The sequence below is a fragment of the Elephantulus edwardii genome, unplaced genomic scaffold (assembly GCF_000299155.1).
Source record: "Elephantulus edwardii isolate Elephantulus edwardi_28Jun2011 unplaced genomic scaffold, EleEdw1.0 scaffold00320, whole genome shotgun sequence".
NCBI classification, from domain to species: Eukaryota; Metazoa; Chordata; class Mammalia; order Macroscelidea; family Macroscelididae; genus Elephantulus; species Elephantulus edwardii.
Window position 1 is genome coordinate 335,409 of NW_006400070.1, and position 16,600 is coordinate 352,008.

The 16,600-nt window shown below is 37.1% G+C and overlaps 1 protein-coding gene and 1 pseudogene across 1 annotated transcript in view; one reads left to right on the plus strand and one right to left on the minus strand.

Annotated features, from left to right (window-relative positions):
* IFT80 (intraflagellar transport 80 homolog (Chlamydomonas)) overlaps positions 1-16,600 on the minus strand; it is a 202,906-nt gene that overhangs the window by 51,048 nt on the left and 135,258 nt on the right. The window contains exons 12-17 of the mRNA XM_006901333.1: positions 13,387-13,451; positions 6,112-6,247; positions 4,950-5,097; positions 4,030-4,201; positions 973-1,062; positions 680-852 (exon numbers count right to left, since the gene is read on the minus strand). Coding sequence (XP_006901395.1) covers positions 680-852; positions 973-1,062; positions 4,030-4,201; positions 4,950-5,097; positions 6,112-6,247; positions 13,387-13,451 — 784 coding nt within the window. The remainder of the gene's footprint in view (positions 1-679; positions 853-972; positions 1,063-4,029; positions 4,202-4,949; positions 5,098-6,111; positions 6,248-13,386; positions 13,452-16,600) is intronic.
* On the plus strand, positions 6,471-6,916 carry LOC102845279 (annotated as a pseudogene).

Sequence of the window (16,600 nt, forward strand, 5' to 3'; positions counted from 1 at the left end):
ACACTCTTGGTAACAGCAGCCAGGAAATCAGGAGACGAATTGCATTGGGAAAGTCAGCTGTCAGGGACCTCTCCAGAGTACTGAAGAGCAACGACATCAGGCTGGAGACTAAAGTGTGCCTGATCCGGGCTATAGACTTCTCAATTATGTGCTATGCATCGGAGAGCTGGACAGTGATTAGGGATAATAGAAAGAGAATTGATGCCTTTGAGCTGTGGTGCTGGAGAATAGTGCTGAATATATCATGGACTGCTAGGAGAACAAACAGGTTTGGCCTGAAGAGGGTGAAGCCAGAATGCTCCTTGGAGGAAAGGATTCTAAAACTTTGTCTGACATACTTTGGGCATGTTGCAAGGAGGGACCAGTTCTTGGAGAGGGACATCATGTTTGGGAGAGTGAAGAGACAGCACAGGAGAGGAAGACCCTCAATGAGATGGATCGATTCAGTGATTGGATAGTGGGAGCAGGTGTGTTGGAGACAATGAGGTTGGCACAGAATAGAACAGGGTTTAGGGCTCTTGTTCATAGGGTTGCTATTAGTTGCAAGCAACTCAACGGCACATAACAACAACATTAGGATGCTCAAGCACAATGAAATCATAATTTACTGAATGGCAGGTAGAAGAAAACATTAAGGTCATCAGGTTTTAGAACTGATAAAAAGCACTTTTATTATTACCTTTCCCAGTTGTAGAGATTAATATTGATTTGGATTGCTTGATAAACAAGGCCAGCCTGAAGAAGTACTACTTCAGCCTCTTGTATGTTTCCACTGAACATTAGGATGTGGGCCATTTTTGACTCTTTAGATGGAAGATTTTTTATGGACTTAATGTACTGAACCTTATCAATCTAAATAAAGAAAAGGAAAATATTTGAAGTGGATAATAAAAAAATGGGACAAATTATGTTAAGATAAAAACACATACACATACACATACACATACACAGGCGTAAATATTAATTACTTACTTCACCAATTGCAGCGTAGGCTATTTCTGCTGTGGTCATATCTCTATTAGCAACTGACATAGCAGCTAGGCAAGCCCACAGGGTTTGTTCCTAAGGTCAAACATGAGAACAGTCTTCATGATCTAGCTATATCGCTAAGTTGCTTTAAAAGAAACAATTATTTAAATATCCACAATAAAATAATAAAAAACCTTCCATTTGTAAATTAAATGCTCAACTGTTAATCCAAAGGATAGCAATCTGAACTTATCAAGAGGCTTTCTGAGAGAAACCCGGTGATCCACTCCTATAAAGATTACAGGCTAGAAAATTCTATGGGGTAGTTCTACCTTATTACAGGGGTCACTGAGTCAAAACGGACTCAATATCACCTAACAGTAATCACAATTAAATTATATGTTAATCTAAAAAAATTACCCGTGTGTGACACTGAAAAATATTATTAATGATATGGAAAAGGACACAGAGAACTTTCTTTACATAAGATTTACTGTAATTACTCATCAAAGATATATTTTGCATTCAGAATTACTGCTTTTTTCAAAACAGCTTTTGTTATAAAGTCTCCTTTCTTTTTGATAAAGGGTCAAAGAACATAATTTAGAGTAAATGAGAATAATGAAGTTTTCTGATAATACTTTCTATGGTAGATAAAAAATCTAAGACTCAGTTGACAAAAGTGTACTCTAAAAAAATTTACTCGAATTCTGTGGAAAAACATATTTGGAAAATACTGGAAAAGCTAAGAAATGCTCATCTAAAACAGAAGTTTTTAACTCTAATTCTGTCAAATAAATCTAATGAGTTAGAATTTCTAGAGAGGTAGATCTAGGGAACCTGACTCAAGATCAAAAAAGTTCCAGAGAGTAGTACTGTTATATGCCAGTAAGGTTAACCGGATGCTGTTGTGTGCCATCAAACTCATTCCAACTCATACTGACTCTAAGTGACTGTCCAAAACTGCCCCACAGACTTTCTTAAGCTGTGAGAAGAGCAGATCTTCAAGTCTTTTTCATGAGGAATTGTTGGTAGGTTCAAACTACCAAGTTTTAGTTAGCAGCCAGGCACTTATCCAGTGCACTATTAAGGATCCTAAAGGGAAAAACTCCTTTAAAAAATAAACCACACAAAAGTATCTACCATTCCTTCTTTATCACTCACTCCTATCTTTGTTTCTCAAAAGGTATTATCATTCTCAAGGATGGGCAGTCTCCTCCTATGCTATTAACTGCCTCTGAAAACCCACTGGAGGGTCAGCTATGGGTTGGATCCAACTCTACGGTACACAACAACAACAACTAAATTAGTTCATGAATAGTGCCTGATATCTTAAAGGCTTGCAAGGAGTCATAGAAGGTAAAAATCAATCGGTCTTTGTTTGTCTGGAGCAACAAGGGAAGGAGAGTCAGTTATTGATGGAGGATACAGAGTGTGAGTAAAAGCTTCCATGAGCAAGAGCTTTCCTAGCTACTATTACTGAATATTTTTATACAGAATCTTGATCAAAATGGAGAAGATGTAAAACAGAACTTGAAATCCTCATAGGCTACAGAGTGAAACCATAGAGGATTAATTAATCCTCAATAGTATTTTTTTAATCCCTAATGCTTACTGCCCTGGGATAATTTTTAAGGCCTAAACCAGGAATATACCTTGAAATCTTCTTAAAGTAAATAATATGTTTGCTTAACTAGTAAAACTAAAATCTGCCTTGAGACTCAGGTTTGTTTGGGGTTTTTTAAAAGATTTATCTGTATACAATCAAATAGACAACAGCAATTTGAAAGATTAGACAGCAATCAAGTGGGTAATGAGTTTATTTTAATGGTGGTGGAATCACCCCCATCATCAGTGTTGCTGAATCACATATGTTGAAAGTGCTGAATTAGTATATATTCTGCTGTAAGTATTCTCAACTAATATAACAAAACTAAAATACAATGACGACAAGTCATTGCCCTAGTTTATTTCAACCCACAACAACCTTACATGTTACAGAACTGAACTGTTCGTGGGCTTTTCTTGCTGTGATCTTTACAGGAGCAGGCTGCCAAGCCTTTTCCTCTGTGGTACTGCTGGGTGAGTCCCAACTAGTAGCCTTTGTTGTTGTTAGGTGCTATCCAGTTGGCTATGACTTGTAATTGACCCACTGAACAACAGATATGAACCCTGTCCTATCCTGCCATCCTCTGCCATGCCCAAGCCCACTGTTACAATCACTGTGTCAATCTTTCTTGTTGGGGGTATTCTTCTCTTTCTCAGACCATTTACCTTTACAGCCTCTCAAAATCTCCTAGAGGGTCAGCTACCTAGGAGTTAATTCTGATCAACTGACACATACCACGACCACCACCTTCCTCAGCATGATGTTTTTTTCTAAGGACTACCCATCCTGACAACATGTCCAAAGTATGTGAGATAAAGTTTCTTGGCTCTAAGGCACACCCTAGTTGCACTTCCTCCAAAACAGACATGATTGTTCTTTTGACAGTTCATGAGATACTCAGTACTCTTCTTTAGCACCACAATTCAAAGTCATCAAACTTGACATCTTTATTGTTCAACTTTCAGATGCATATGAAACAACTACAAATATCATGGCTTACATTAGGTGCACCTTAGTCTTTAAACTGACATCCTTGCTCTTTAGAATCCTGGAGCTGTCCTTGACAGCAGACTTGCCCAATACAACAAGCCCTCCTAAGTCTCTAAAGCCAACATCACTGTCATCAAGTTAATCTCAACTCATTCAGAACCTCCACTGAGTTTTTGAGGCTATAAATCCTTACTGAAGTTAAACTATCTCATATTTCTCCCAAAGAGGATTTAGTAGCTTTGACCTACTGAACCTTTTGTTATCAGCCCAACATGTAACAGTACCAGGGCTCTTTAGCCTTCAGGTTAACAGAGTGCAACTCATTTGTGCCACTCAGAGACCACTGTTGTTGTTAGTTGTAATCTACACATTATGATTTTCCATCCTGCACAATGGCAAATATTACACATACATACACACACATATACTCAACTATGAGTTCTGAAGTGTAAAGTAAGTACCTTAACAAAACGGCAAAGTCTTACAGCATCTTCCCATTTTGAACTGCTTACATATTCATGGAGAATGGCAGGATATGGTGATATGCTGATGTGAATCAGTGAACCATCAGCTCTTCTTATAGTTACCTGATTCCCAACAAAACTCACAATATGAGGATTTTTACTGAATTCACTGTTGAAAAAGTGCAAAGTACAATTTAAAATTATATTTTTGAGCAATAATATTAATATGCAAAACATTAAATTTGTTATTTGCAACTTTTACATACATATAGTCTACAACTCCAAAATGTACATGTGCATCAGCATATGCACAAGTGTTTGCATGCATATGTATGCACACACTTAAGTATGAATGTGAACACACACGTATGTATTTTCAAATAGACATTTGTATCTATTTTGTTATATGCACTAAGAGAAAACGGAATAAATAGTTTAAAGTGGCAAATATATATATATGTGAATGTTATTCTGAAAAGCAATTTTAAATGACCTGGATTTTTTTTCTTGAATTTTAAAGGAAATAAATTTAAATTATTAAATCACTTAGCACCTTAACTTTTCAGTGTATAAATATAAACAAATAAAAATTAATCTTCTCTCCAAGATTATTTTCTCATAAATGAAAAATGGTAAAGTTTAAGTATAGAGGCCAACATCTATTCTTTAGTTTAATTACTTTAAAAAAGAAATTATTTTATTTTAGTTCTTGTCTTAGTTTTGCTAAGGGGAACTGGAATATTAACATGAACTCAAGAACGAACAAATGAATAGAACAATTGTGGTAAATCTACACAATGGAATACTGTGCAGCACTAAAGAACAACAAAGTGTTCATTAAGTAAGATACAACATGGGAGACTTTAAAAAGACTTTTATTTACTATGACAAATGGAATTCTATGCAATAAATGTTACCTTGCATCCCTTTCATAAAATGTTTTGGGCAAAATGTCTCTGTCCACATAAACTGTATTGGGGTAGTACCACACTGTAAATCGAGTATCTTGAAGTCCACAAAGGATATTGCATGTATCATTCCATGCCAATGTATGCACCATTGTTCCTTAATTTAAAAAGAATGTTAATGTTATTGCACTAATTCCAACTTACAATCTTTAAAAATATATTTTTAAGTCAGCTGACATAGAAGGCCTTAATCTAATTTCTGATACATAGAACTCTATTTTCTGATAATTGGTGAGGTCATATTTTAAAAAAAACAAACATGTATGACCTCAAGAAACATTTCAATGCACTACCTACAACTGCTTATTTTTAATTTATAGACCTCATTTCAATGACAATTTAGCTGCTGTTGTTGTGTGCCATCAAGCCTACAACTGCTTATTTTTAATTTATAGACCTCATTTCAATGACAATTTAGCTGCTGTTGTTGTGTGCCATCAAGTCGGAACCAACCCATAACCGACCCTTCAGAGGGTTTTCAGAGGCAGTTAACTGCATGGGAGGAGACTGCCCATCCTTCTCTGGTGGAGAAGCTGGGGGACTCAAATCGCATGTCATCAGGATTGCAGTGCAGCTTCTTACCACTAGGCCACGAGAGCTCCTTCTGGGGCTCAATTTACTTGCCATGGCTACTAAAAAAACCCAAGCCCTTCACTACCATCAAGTTGGAACCGACTCACAGCTTACCTTACAGTGGGTTTTTAGAGGCTGTAAATCTTACAGAAGACTGCCTGGTTTTCTCCCATGGAGATCCAATCCACTTGTCTTTGGGTTGGCAACACAACTCTTTACCCACTGGGCCACCACAGCTTCCTTAAGATACGCTATCAAAATGCAGTTGTTGTTATGTGCCGTCGAGTCGCTGCGACTCATAACGACCCTATGTACAACAGCCCTAAACCCTGCTCTATCCTGTGCCAATCGCACTGCCTCTGACACACCCATCCCGATTACCCCAGTCACTGAATCAATCTACCTCATAGAGGGTAACTAATAAATATTATGAGAGTAAAACATTAATCACAGTCATTCAAGTAAGCAAACTAATCGAATTTATAATATATACAGACCTAAGAAAACATAAATTAACATGTAAAAGGTATTTTTTTACCAAGCTTGATAATCTGTTCCTCCTTCCCGAATCGCTTCACTGCAGTAATATAGAGATCTCTATTTTTATCAATGAAAGCAATTTTTCTGTCATTAGTAAGTCCTTTCTGATCCAGAGCAATTTCTAAGATTTCATTCTAAAATTGAAAGAAATAAAAATACTATATGAGTTTTAGTGTTTGATAAAAGTTAATTTTAATAGAATATTTAGAATTCTTGAAATCATTGTTTAAATTTCACTTATTGTTTAAAATTATAAACTACCCCTATTCAATATTTTTTTAATTAATATAAGAGTTTAAAAGCTACAGAAAATTGCTGTTCACTGGAGGCCTAGATGCCACCATTGCTGCCACCACCATGTCTCTAGTGATCCCAGAGAAGTTCAGCACATTTTGCCAGGACTAAACACTAATATTGATGGGCGATGGAAAATAGCCTTTGCCATCACTGCCATTAAGGGTGTAGGGCAAAGATATGCCCATGTGCTGATGAGGGAAGTTGACACTGACCTCACTAAGAGGGTAGCCAGAGAGGAGGAGCGTGTGAACACCATTATGCAGAACCCATGCCAATACAAGATTCCAAAATGGTTCTTGAACAGACAAAAAGATGTGAAGGATGGGAAATACTGTCAGGTTCTAGCCAATGGTCTGGACAACAAGGTCCGTGAAGACCTGGAGCAACTGAAGAAGATCTGTGCCCACAGAGGGCTATGTGACTTTTGGGGCCTTCAAGTTTGAGGTCAGCACACCAAGACCACTGACAGTAGGGGCTGTACTGTGGGTGTATCCAAGAAGAAATAAGTCTGTAGGCCGTGTCTGTTAATAAATAGTGTATACACCTTAAAAAAAAAGCTATAGAAAATTATGGTTTCTTTGACTAAAATAAAAGGGGGAAGATTCTTTTAAAATACTATAAAATTACACACACAGATCTGTACACATGTGTGTGTGTGTATTCAGCCTGTGGTCACATACATGCGTGTGTGTGCGCGCGCACGTGTGCCTTTTCAGCAGTGTGGAATTTGGTATCCACAGGGAGTCCTGAAATCATTCCTTGTGAATACCAAGGGACAACTACATTTTAAAGATTTTTAGAATATGTAAATATCTAATGTTACTAGGAACTTAAGTTTTACCGGTTCTTTCATATTCATTTCCTGTAAAATAGGGCACAATCCTATGATGTAGGTTGTATTACGCCTACAGAAGTGATTTTGCTGAAAAATATCTAGTAACGAGCTTATCAAGAACTCAAAACCCAGGCTTCTGACTTCGAGAGGAGTGCTCTTCCTACAACATATTTTTGGCTTATTTGAGGGGTACTCTCATCCTGTGCGATTTACAGCCTCTGAAAATGAACTGGAGGCTCATCTGTGAGTTGTTTCCAGTTACATCACACATAACAACATTTATTTATTACTTTACTAATTGAACCAAACCCACAGCCATCAAGTTCATTCAACTCCCAGTAACCCTCCACTGTGTTTCTGAGGCTGAAAATCCTAACTGGTGGAAGTGGGTCTAATCATGCAGCATGACCCTTTCACATCTCTGGATCTGCTCATGTAGCACCACCATCCCACATGTCTCTGGGTCTGCTCATGCAGCACGACTCTACCACAGCTCTCTGCCTCTTGATGCAGCACAGCCATCCCATAGCTCTCTGGGCCTGCTCTACTATCTGCACTTTGGCTCTGTTCTCCCAGATTGCTCTTTGCACTGGGGTGTGGAGGCAGCTTAATGCCCTTTAAAACTTCCTCTCTTTTCATAAAGAAATTAACATCCATTTAATAAAAGACAGAGAAAAGTTTTTGTTTGGCTCTGTTACTCAATTGGGAAGATCTTGAGCCTTGGTTGTAAAATTTGTATTGGGTGATTTTTTTTAATGTTCCTTATAGAACCAAGATTCCACTTTATGAGATATCAAATTTAAAAGTCATCTTCTGTATTATAACGAAGATTTGCGTGTGTGTGTGTGTGTGTGTGTGTGTGTGTGTGTATCTGTGTATAAACTCTAATTGAGAAGCTAGGAGATAAGGAAGAAGTCACCTCTATGCTTATACTATCAGGGAAAGCGTCCTGGAAAAGTTATTACACTTAAGAAAAAATGATTAAAGCTTAAGTCACTTTCATTTCAAGCCCACTTGGAAAAATGCACCTTGAAAAACTCACTAATTGGGATGGCAGGAAAGAGCTCTGGACAGAGCTACTTGCACTGCTCCCACAATTATTTGGGGGGGAAACTGCAGTCTAGCTTGACTACACAGGACCCATTATCTCAGGTACTCTGGGAAAAAACCTGCTGTCATGCTTGACCATGTGGGATCCCTTAACTCAAGCAACAGGGGGGTCCTAGGCACCTCAATGGAGGCAAGAAGCCACCTGCAGAAGGGACAACAGGATGCCTCCTTGCTCACTCAGGTACTTTGGGGAAAACACTGCTGTCATATAGTTGCTTCACAAAATATTGCTGTATACCCTGGGAAAATTTATACTTATAACAGCCTAGTATCTACTGAGAAAAGACTTCCATAATGTCAAGAAAGTAGTAATCCATATCAGCTGTTATGAAGAAACAAAATAACCCTTCTCCTAAAAATGCAGACCCAATGAATACCCCAGATAGAGAAAACCAGAAGAAATATGTTGATATAGGGTTACTTGACCAGATACAGAAAAAGACGAGGTGAGGGGAAATGGAAGGGTGAGGATGGGGCGGGGGGGTGAGTGCTTAATCATACGGGCACACTATTTGATGGGTAGAGAGAAGGGTGGGTAAAGTAAAGGGGAAAGATTGGGTGTGGAAAACAATGTATATGAACTTTGTAAGTAAATCAGTATAAAATAAAAACTTTGCTAAACAAATAAATGTCTGCAGTCTACAATTAATGAAGCATGCAATTAAAGTGCAATGATAATCACTGATGATTGGAATACAAACACTGGAAGCCAAGAATTAGTAGTTGGAAAATAAGGCCTTGGTGACAGAAATGACTAAGAAAACTGCATATAAGAATTTTATATGATCAATGCCTTATTTGTTGCAAATATTTGAAAAAAAAAATACATAGCCAGAAATGGCAACTATATATGTGGAGCTCATCAGAGGAAATACACAGAATTCAAACTGACTGCATCTTTGTTGAGTTTTTTTGGAGTTGACCTATCTTTTTGTGATAGTGGTGTATTGAAATCTACAACTATTGTGGTGCTCTCTATTTCTCCAATTCTATTAACTGTTGTTTTATGTATTTTGCAGGTCTATCATTTTGTGCCTAAATACTGACCAAGGTTATGTCTTCTTGATCGATTGTGCCTTTAATCCTTATGTAATAACCTTCCTTTTCTTCAGTGGTGTTTTTCATTCTGAAATCTATTTTAAAAGAGATTAGTATTGCCACTCCTGCTTTTTGAGGTTGCCATTTGCTTCGTATATTTATTCCCAGCCTTTGATTTTAAGCCTGTCTTTGTCTTCCTTTTTCAGATGTGTCTCTTGTAGGCAACATACTGATGGGCTTTAATCTGTATTAAGACTACAGTTTTCCTATAACCTCTCCATTTTAGTAATTTAAAATCAAGATTATATAAGCAAATTTTTTAGCAGAACCAAGCATATGTACTAAAGATAATATTTTTAGAATTTGCAGATTTGCTTTCATTTTCTTCAGTTTCAGTGTGAACTTGCATTTGGCTCCTGCCATTCTGATTGATTATACTGAGCTTCTCCAGCTTCTCTTTTCACAGATGGAGTATGCAAGGTTGTGTCATCTTCATAATGAAGGCTGCTGTTGAATTGAGTCTTCTTCCTAACCTGATACCACATATTTCTTCACAGAGTACACTGTCTTGGATGATTTTTTCAGCAAATAGACTGAATAGGTATGGAAAAAGGATAAAGCCTTGATGCACACCTTTCTTAAACTCTTGCTGTGTTTGGACAACAGCTTCTTGGTCTAAGTACAGCTTTCATATGAATATGATTGAATGTTCTGGGATTCTCATTCTTCTCAATGTTAACCATAAACAATGGATAGGGATGACAGAAGAAAAACGGTGCCTTTGAGTTCTGGTGTTAGAGAATAGTACTGAATATTCCATGGACTGAGAAAAGAACAAACCTATATGTCTTAGGAAAGGTGCTACCAAAGTGTTCCTGAGAGGCAAGGATGGCAAAGCTTCATCTCACATATTTTGAGCATGTTGCCAGAAGGGGTTATTCCTGGAAGGTCAGCAAAAGAGAGGAAGAGCCTCAGTGAGATGGACTAACAGTGACTGCAACAATGTAAGAGATGATGAGAATGGCACAGACTAGGACAGGGTTCATAAAGTAGCTATGAGTCATCCTTGACTCGATTGCACTTAACAACAGGGATGTATCAACAACCTACTTTATGCAGATGACAACCACAACCTTGCTTGCTAAAACTAAAGATGTTCTGAAGCACTCGTTACAAAAGATTAAAGACTGTGTCATCTGCATAATGTAGGTTGTTGATGAGTCTTCCTCCAATTCTGATGCCATGTTCCTCCTCATAAAGCCTAGCTTCCCGAATGACCTGTTCTGCATAGAAACTGAAAAGGTATGGAGACAGCTTGTATTCCTTGACGCACTTCTTTCCTGATTTTGAACCATGAAGTGTTTCCTTGCTCTGTTCTGAGTACTGCTTTCTGGTGGTCCAAGTACAGGTTTTGCATAAGCACAATCAAGTGTTCTGGGATTCCATTTTCTCAAGGTTATACACAATTTGTTGTGATCCATGCCAATTGGCAGCACCATGATAGATGGAGAAGAGATTGAGGTTGTTAACAATTACAGCTTTCTCAGCTCCACAATCAACTGCACCAGCAGTCAGGAAATCAAAAGAATTGCTTTGGGAAAATCTACTGTCAGGAATCCCTCCAGAGTACTGAGAAGAAAAAACGTCAGTCTAGAGGTTAAGGTGTGCCTTATCCAAGCCATGGTCTTTGCAATTACTTGCTGTGCATCAGAGAGCTGGATAATGACTAATGATGAAAGAATTGATGCCTTCGAGCTGTGGTGCTAGAGAGAAGAGTCTTGAACCTATCATAGACCAAGTTTCTCCTTGGAAGCAAGGATTTTGAAGCTCCACCTTACATAATTTGGGCATGTGGCCAGGAGGGACTGGTCACTGGAGAAGGACATCATACTCAGAACAGTGGAGGGACAGTGCAGGAGAGGAAGACCCCAGAGGAGATGGATGGATACAGTAACAAGAGCAATGGGGATAGATATATCAGAATCAGTGAGACTGGCTCAGGACTGCTGTACATAGGGTCATTATAGGTCACAGGTGACTTAATGGCACATAACAATGATGACAACAGAAAAACAGGAATGTCATATTTAATAAAAAAAGATAACATTTCTTTGAAGTTAATTTGACAATATTTATTAAAATAATCTGATTATTTTTACCCAGAAACAATATTTTAAGTATTTATCCGACAGATATACTAGTACATGTGCAGTAAACTATATAGGCAAGAATAACCATCTCAGCAATACTTAACAACAAAAAATGATCATCAGCTGGGGGCAGGTAAATAAATTATATATGCATATACTATTAGACTGCTGGGGGAAGAAGAAGTTGGAAGCAGAAGGTCAGGGTAAATAGTTCAGGTATTGACATGGTAAATCTCCAAAATAGATAGTTTGTATGGGAAAATATAAAACAATAAAACAAAGGTACAGAGCTCTGTATTTGTGTAAGAGGGAAAAAAAATGTTTTGTTTGTATATGCACCAAAAATAACTAGAAAACATGAGAAATTAACAAGTTGTTCATTTGATAGAAATGGTAATACCAGGAAAAAGTATATTTTTTATTGTATGTTTGCTCATGCTTTATGATTTCCGAACCACATGAACATATTTATTATTCAAATTTAAAATAATTAAAAAATAATATAATTTGGAATGATACTAGGCTAGAAGTAAATAATAAAATTACAAGTAGGACCTGAAGCACTGTGGAAGATTAGGAACTGCCGTCTTCAGTATGGATTGAGGCTCACTATGAAGAAAACAAAGATTCTCACCACTGGGCCAACTGGCAGCATCAGTACGGATGGTAAAAAGATTGAGATAGTTAACAGTTTCAGTTTGCTTGGCTCCATAGTCAAAACTCTTGGCACCAGCAGCCAGGAAATGAATAGATATAGTGTGATAGGAAAGTCTGTGGTTAGAGACTTCTCTAAAGTGCTGAAGAGCAATGATGTCAGTCTGGAGACTAAGGTGCACCTGATACATGCCACGGTCTTTGCAATCACTTGCTATGCATCAGAGAGCTGGACAATGACTAGGGATGATAGGAGAATTGATGCCTTTGAGCTGTGGTGTTGGAGTCGAGTATTGAATATACCATGGACTGCTAAGAAAACGAAGAAGTTTGTCCTGGAGAGGGTGAAGCCAGGCTGCTCCTTGGAGGCAAGGATTCTGAAGTTTTGTTTGACATACTATGGACATGTTGCAAGAAGGGACTAATCCTTGGAGAGGGACATCACGCTTGGGAGGGTGAAGGGACAGTGTAGGAGAAGAAGACCCTCAATGAGATGGATTCAGTGACAGGGGTTATGGGGGTAGGTGTGTCAGAGACAGTGACATTGGCACAGGATAGGGCAGGGTTTAGGGCTGTTGTCGCTATGAGTCCCAGAAGACTCAATAGCACATAACAACAACAACAACAGTGTATAACTTACTTAAAGAATAAGTAAATATAATGTACTCTTATTTAAGATTAAAAAAATCAGAAACCAACATTTCCAATACACTCTTTTTTAATTTCTATTAAAAAAATAAATATTTACAGTTTAACAACTATCTAAACCTAATTTTTTAAAAAAATGCTGGTTATAAAATGCTGATTAAGCACAACTTAACTAAAAATTACAAGATGTTTAGAAATGCAAACATATTTTTATATTCTTATCTATATTAATATAGTCTATATTATAGCTGCTAACAGTTCAATATAGATAGAACAATCTATTTAAAAGCAGTAAACAGCCTAGATAATAGATCTAAATTGGTTCCTTTATTAAATTAATTTGTATATATCATTTCCTATTACAGCATTTACCCAGTGTGTAGTCTTTAATTATAATAGTCTTAGGCAAAAATATTCAAGTAGAATGGTCTTTAAGTATAGAAAGAATTTCTGCATCTTCTTCCATAAAATGGAAATATTAATTTAAAAAGAAATAACTACATAATGACTCTCTATCACAGGAATATCTAAGGTCCATTACCTTATGAGAAAGAAGTTTCCCATCACATAATGGTTTTCCAGTTGATGCCTCAAAGAGGAAGATTACTTGGAAAAAATGAAACAGTTAATGGGCTACATTAGATTTTTTTACTGGTAAATTGAAATAAAGTTAGCAGAATCCTTAAGAGAAATTATTTAACTAGCTGGATCACAGAATTACTTCAGCATATAACAACTGCAATATCAAATTCATATTTATTCATGAGACTACACTGCTTACTTTACAGTACAGGGAGCTCTGGTGGCCTAGTGGCACGGAGCTATACTAGAATCCAGAAGGCATGCGGTTCTAATCCACAGGATAAGGATAAGCAATTTCCTCTGTGTGATTAACTGCCTCTAAAAACTCATTGGAGGGTCAGCTATGGGTCAGTTCCGACTCGACCGTACACAACAACACTGCTTATGAAGACTGAGTACTTCTTAAAACACATGTTCCCTAATATGAATTGTTATAAATAGTATGGTGAAATGCTCTAGAGGCTCAACAATGGCAATTCCAAATTTTAGATCAATATCAAAGAAAATCATCTCTCTTTTTCACACACACACTTCTCTTTCTCTCTCTGTCTCTCTCTCCCTGAGTACATCCAGGCAAGATAACTGACTCATCTCCCTCTGACTGTATTACCAAATATTGAGACTCTCTCTAAGCAATATATTACAAATTGATGGCTTTATAGAAAGTCCTTCTCCCTCTGACTGTATTACCAAATATTGAGACTCTCACTAAGCAATATATTGCAAATTGATGGCTTTACTAGAAAGTCCTAAAGTTCTAGAATACCGAAATATTTTGTTTGAATGCAGAACTCTAGATCTAGAATTGAAGAGCCTTTAAAAAAAATGTGTACTTGTATAAAGAAAAAAATATTTGTTAACAAATACTTGCTTTTGAGGCTTAGCTAACTTTCAGTCCAATAAATTTCCCTGAATTTCTCAGAAAGTTCTAGAACTTTCTCCTTTAGATCTCTAGTGTTGTTGATTGTATTCTCCGAATACATGTTATAAGTCTATACCTGTAGTTATAATTTTGTGAATGGGCTTTCTTTGTTGTATTAATAAGGTAGTACTAGTGTAGGCATATTTTCAGTATCTTTTGAGACATACACAAGAGCAGATTATACAATGAGCCGAAAACACAGAGACAGCTGAAGAAACATGCTATGCTGCCTGAAGGTCATCAAGGAGTCCAGGGACAGAAACTGAAATGAGACAAGGACTTTGTGCTCAAGCCAAAAACATCAAAATCTTCCCCTGGAGCTGGTGTTCTGCACTCAGCCATTACAAACAAACCAAGCCAAACCACACCACAAAAAAAGAGCTTATTGCCATGAAGCTGGAACCATTATAAACTCTGGAGAGGCCTGGCCTGGCTGTGGGTTAGTGGCGTAACCACCTCTGGACAAGGACACCAGAGCTCCCTAGTGCAGCATTAAGGTCACCCAAAACTGTGGGGAAATATATTAGTTAAAGCTATCCATGTGTGGTATTTCTGCTATAGCAGCAGTGGATAACTAAGACATTCTTGTAAATCTCGATGGCGGCCACAGTAAGAAAAGTTTTTGGATTTGTTTGATGTATGTTATTGGTTCTTTCCCCTAAAAGGGTTGTTATATATAGGATCACTATGAGTCACAGGCGACTCAACAGCACATAATAACAACAAAAAGGGGAAAAGAAAAGGAGAATGCATTCTGTAAAACTTTAAAGTTTTAATATTAGATTATGACTATGTTGAGCAAAAATATTTTTGTGTGTATGAGAACTTTTACCAATTTTTTTGTAGTTGGAAAATTAGCTCCAAAATTAAAATAAGGCAGATATTTCAAGATTAAATATTTTTTATAATTAATACCTGATTTTAAGACATAAAATATTTGCTTGGAAGTCCCCAAATAGATATGAAATAGTCTTGAAATAATTTAAATAAAAATCTTTCTAGTATATAAAAACTTTTGCTAAATTGTGATATAGTTCAATTTCCTGCCAAGCTTACTTATATCATCCCTGATTCTCACTTCACACACTCCCATCTCCATTTTTCCTCCTGTATCTTTAAACATTCATTCTTCTCTGATTCATCCTTCTCACCACGCAGACACCTTCAAGAAAAAAAAAGAAATGCTTCCAAGCCCGTACATAATCATTAATTTCTTACAACCCTCATTCAGATCATGTAGCTGATCCGCCACTGAGTTTCTGAGGCTTTAAACCAAATGGGAGGAGATTGCCCTTCTTTCTCTAGAGGAGCCACCGGTAGATTTGAACCATCAGAGAGGAAGAGCTGTTCGTTGGGTTAGCAGTGCAATTCTCTGTGCCACCAGAGTGCTCTATTACTTCCTTGTTTTTCCTTAATTGTAAACTTCCTAAGACAATAGTGAAGCTTTTGGAACATTCACCCTCTTCTGAATCTATTACAATTTGCTATTCAATCTTACTTACATAGATGGAAAGGTTCTCTCTTACTTGGGTCACCAATCACTCATACATTTCCAAACCCCAGATTCTATTTTTAGTTTTCAATCTAAGACATAACTTTTAGTTTTCATCTTCCAAGAAGCACTGGATGCTTCTGATCACTTTCTTTCTCAAAATTCTTAACATAAGCTACATGTAACAGTTTTCTTAAGATTCTTTCTGTCTTTGATAATCCCTCATTCTCCTTTGTCAGTTCCTCTTATCTGATGCTCTTTTAACATGCTATTGTTACAAAGGGTTTGGGTATTTTTTTTCAGTTGCCTTTTCATAATTTATATTCCCTCCAGGAAGAGTGCAAAATGATCATTGCAAAGACCAAAATGGATGTCAGAAGAGACTCTGAAAATTGCACTGGAGTGCAGAGAAGTCAAAGCAGAAGGAAGAATTCAAGAGACTAAAGAGTTGAATAGAAGATTTCAAAAGGCAGGAGGGGATGACAAAGTAAAATGTTACAATGAAATGTGCAAGGAGTTGGAGTCAGAAAATCAAAAGGGCCGAACTCGCTCAGCGTTTCTTAAGCTCAAGGAACGGAAGAACAAATTCAAACCTTGAGTTGCTATAATCAAGGATGCTTTAAGCACAATATTAAATAATCCAGGAAGTATTGAAAAAAGATGGGAAGAATATACTGAGTCACTGTATCAAAAGGAATTGGCAGACACAGAAGAATTTCATGAAACAACAGATGAGCAAGAGCCTTGGTGATGAAGAAA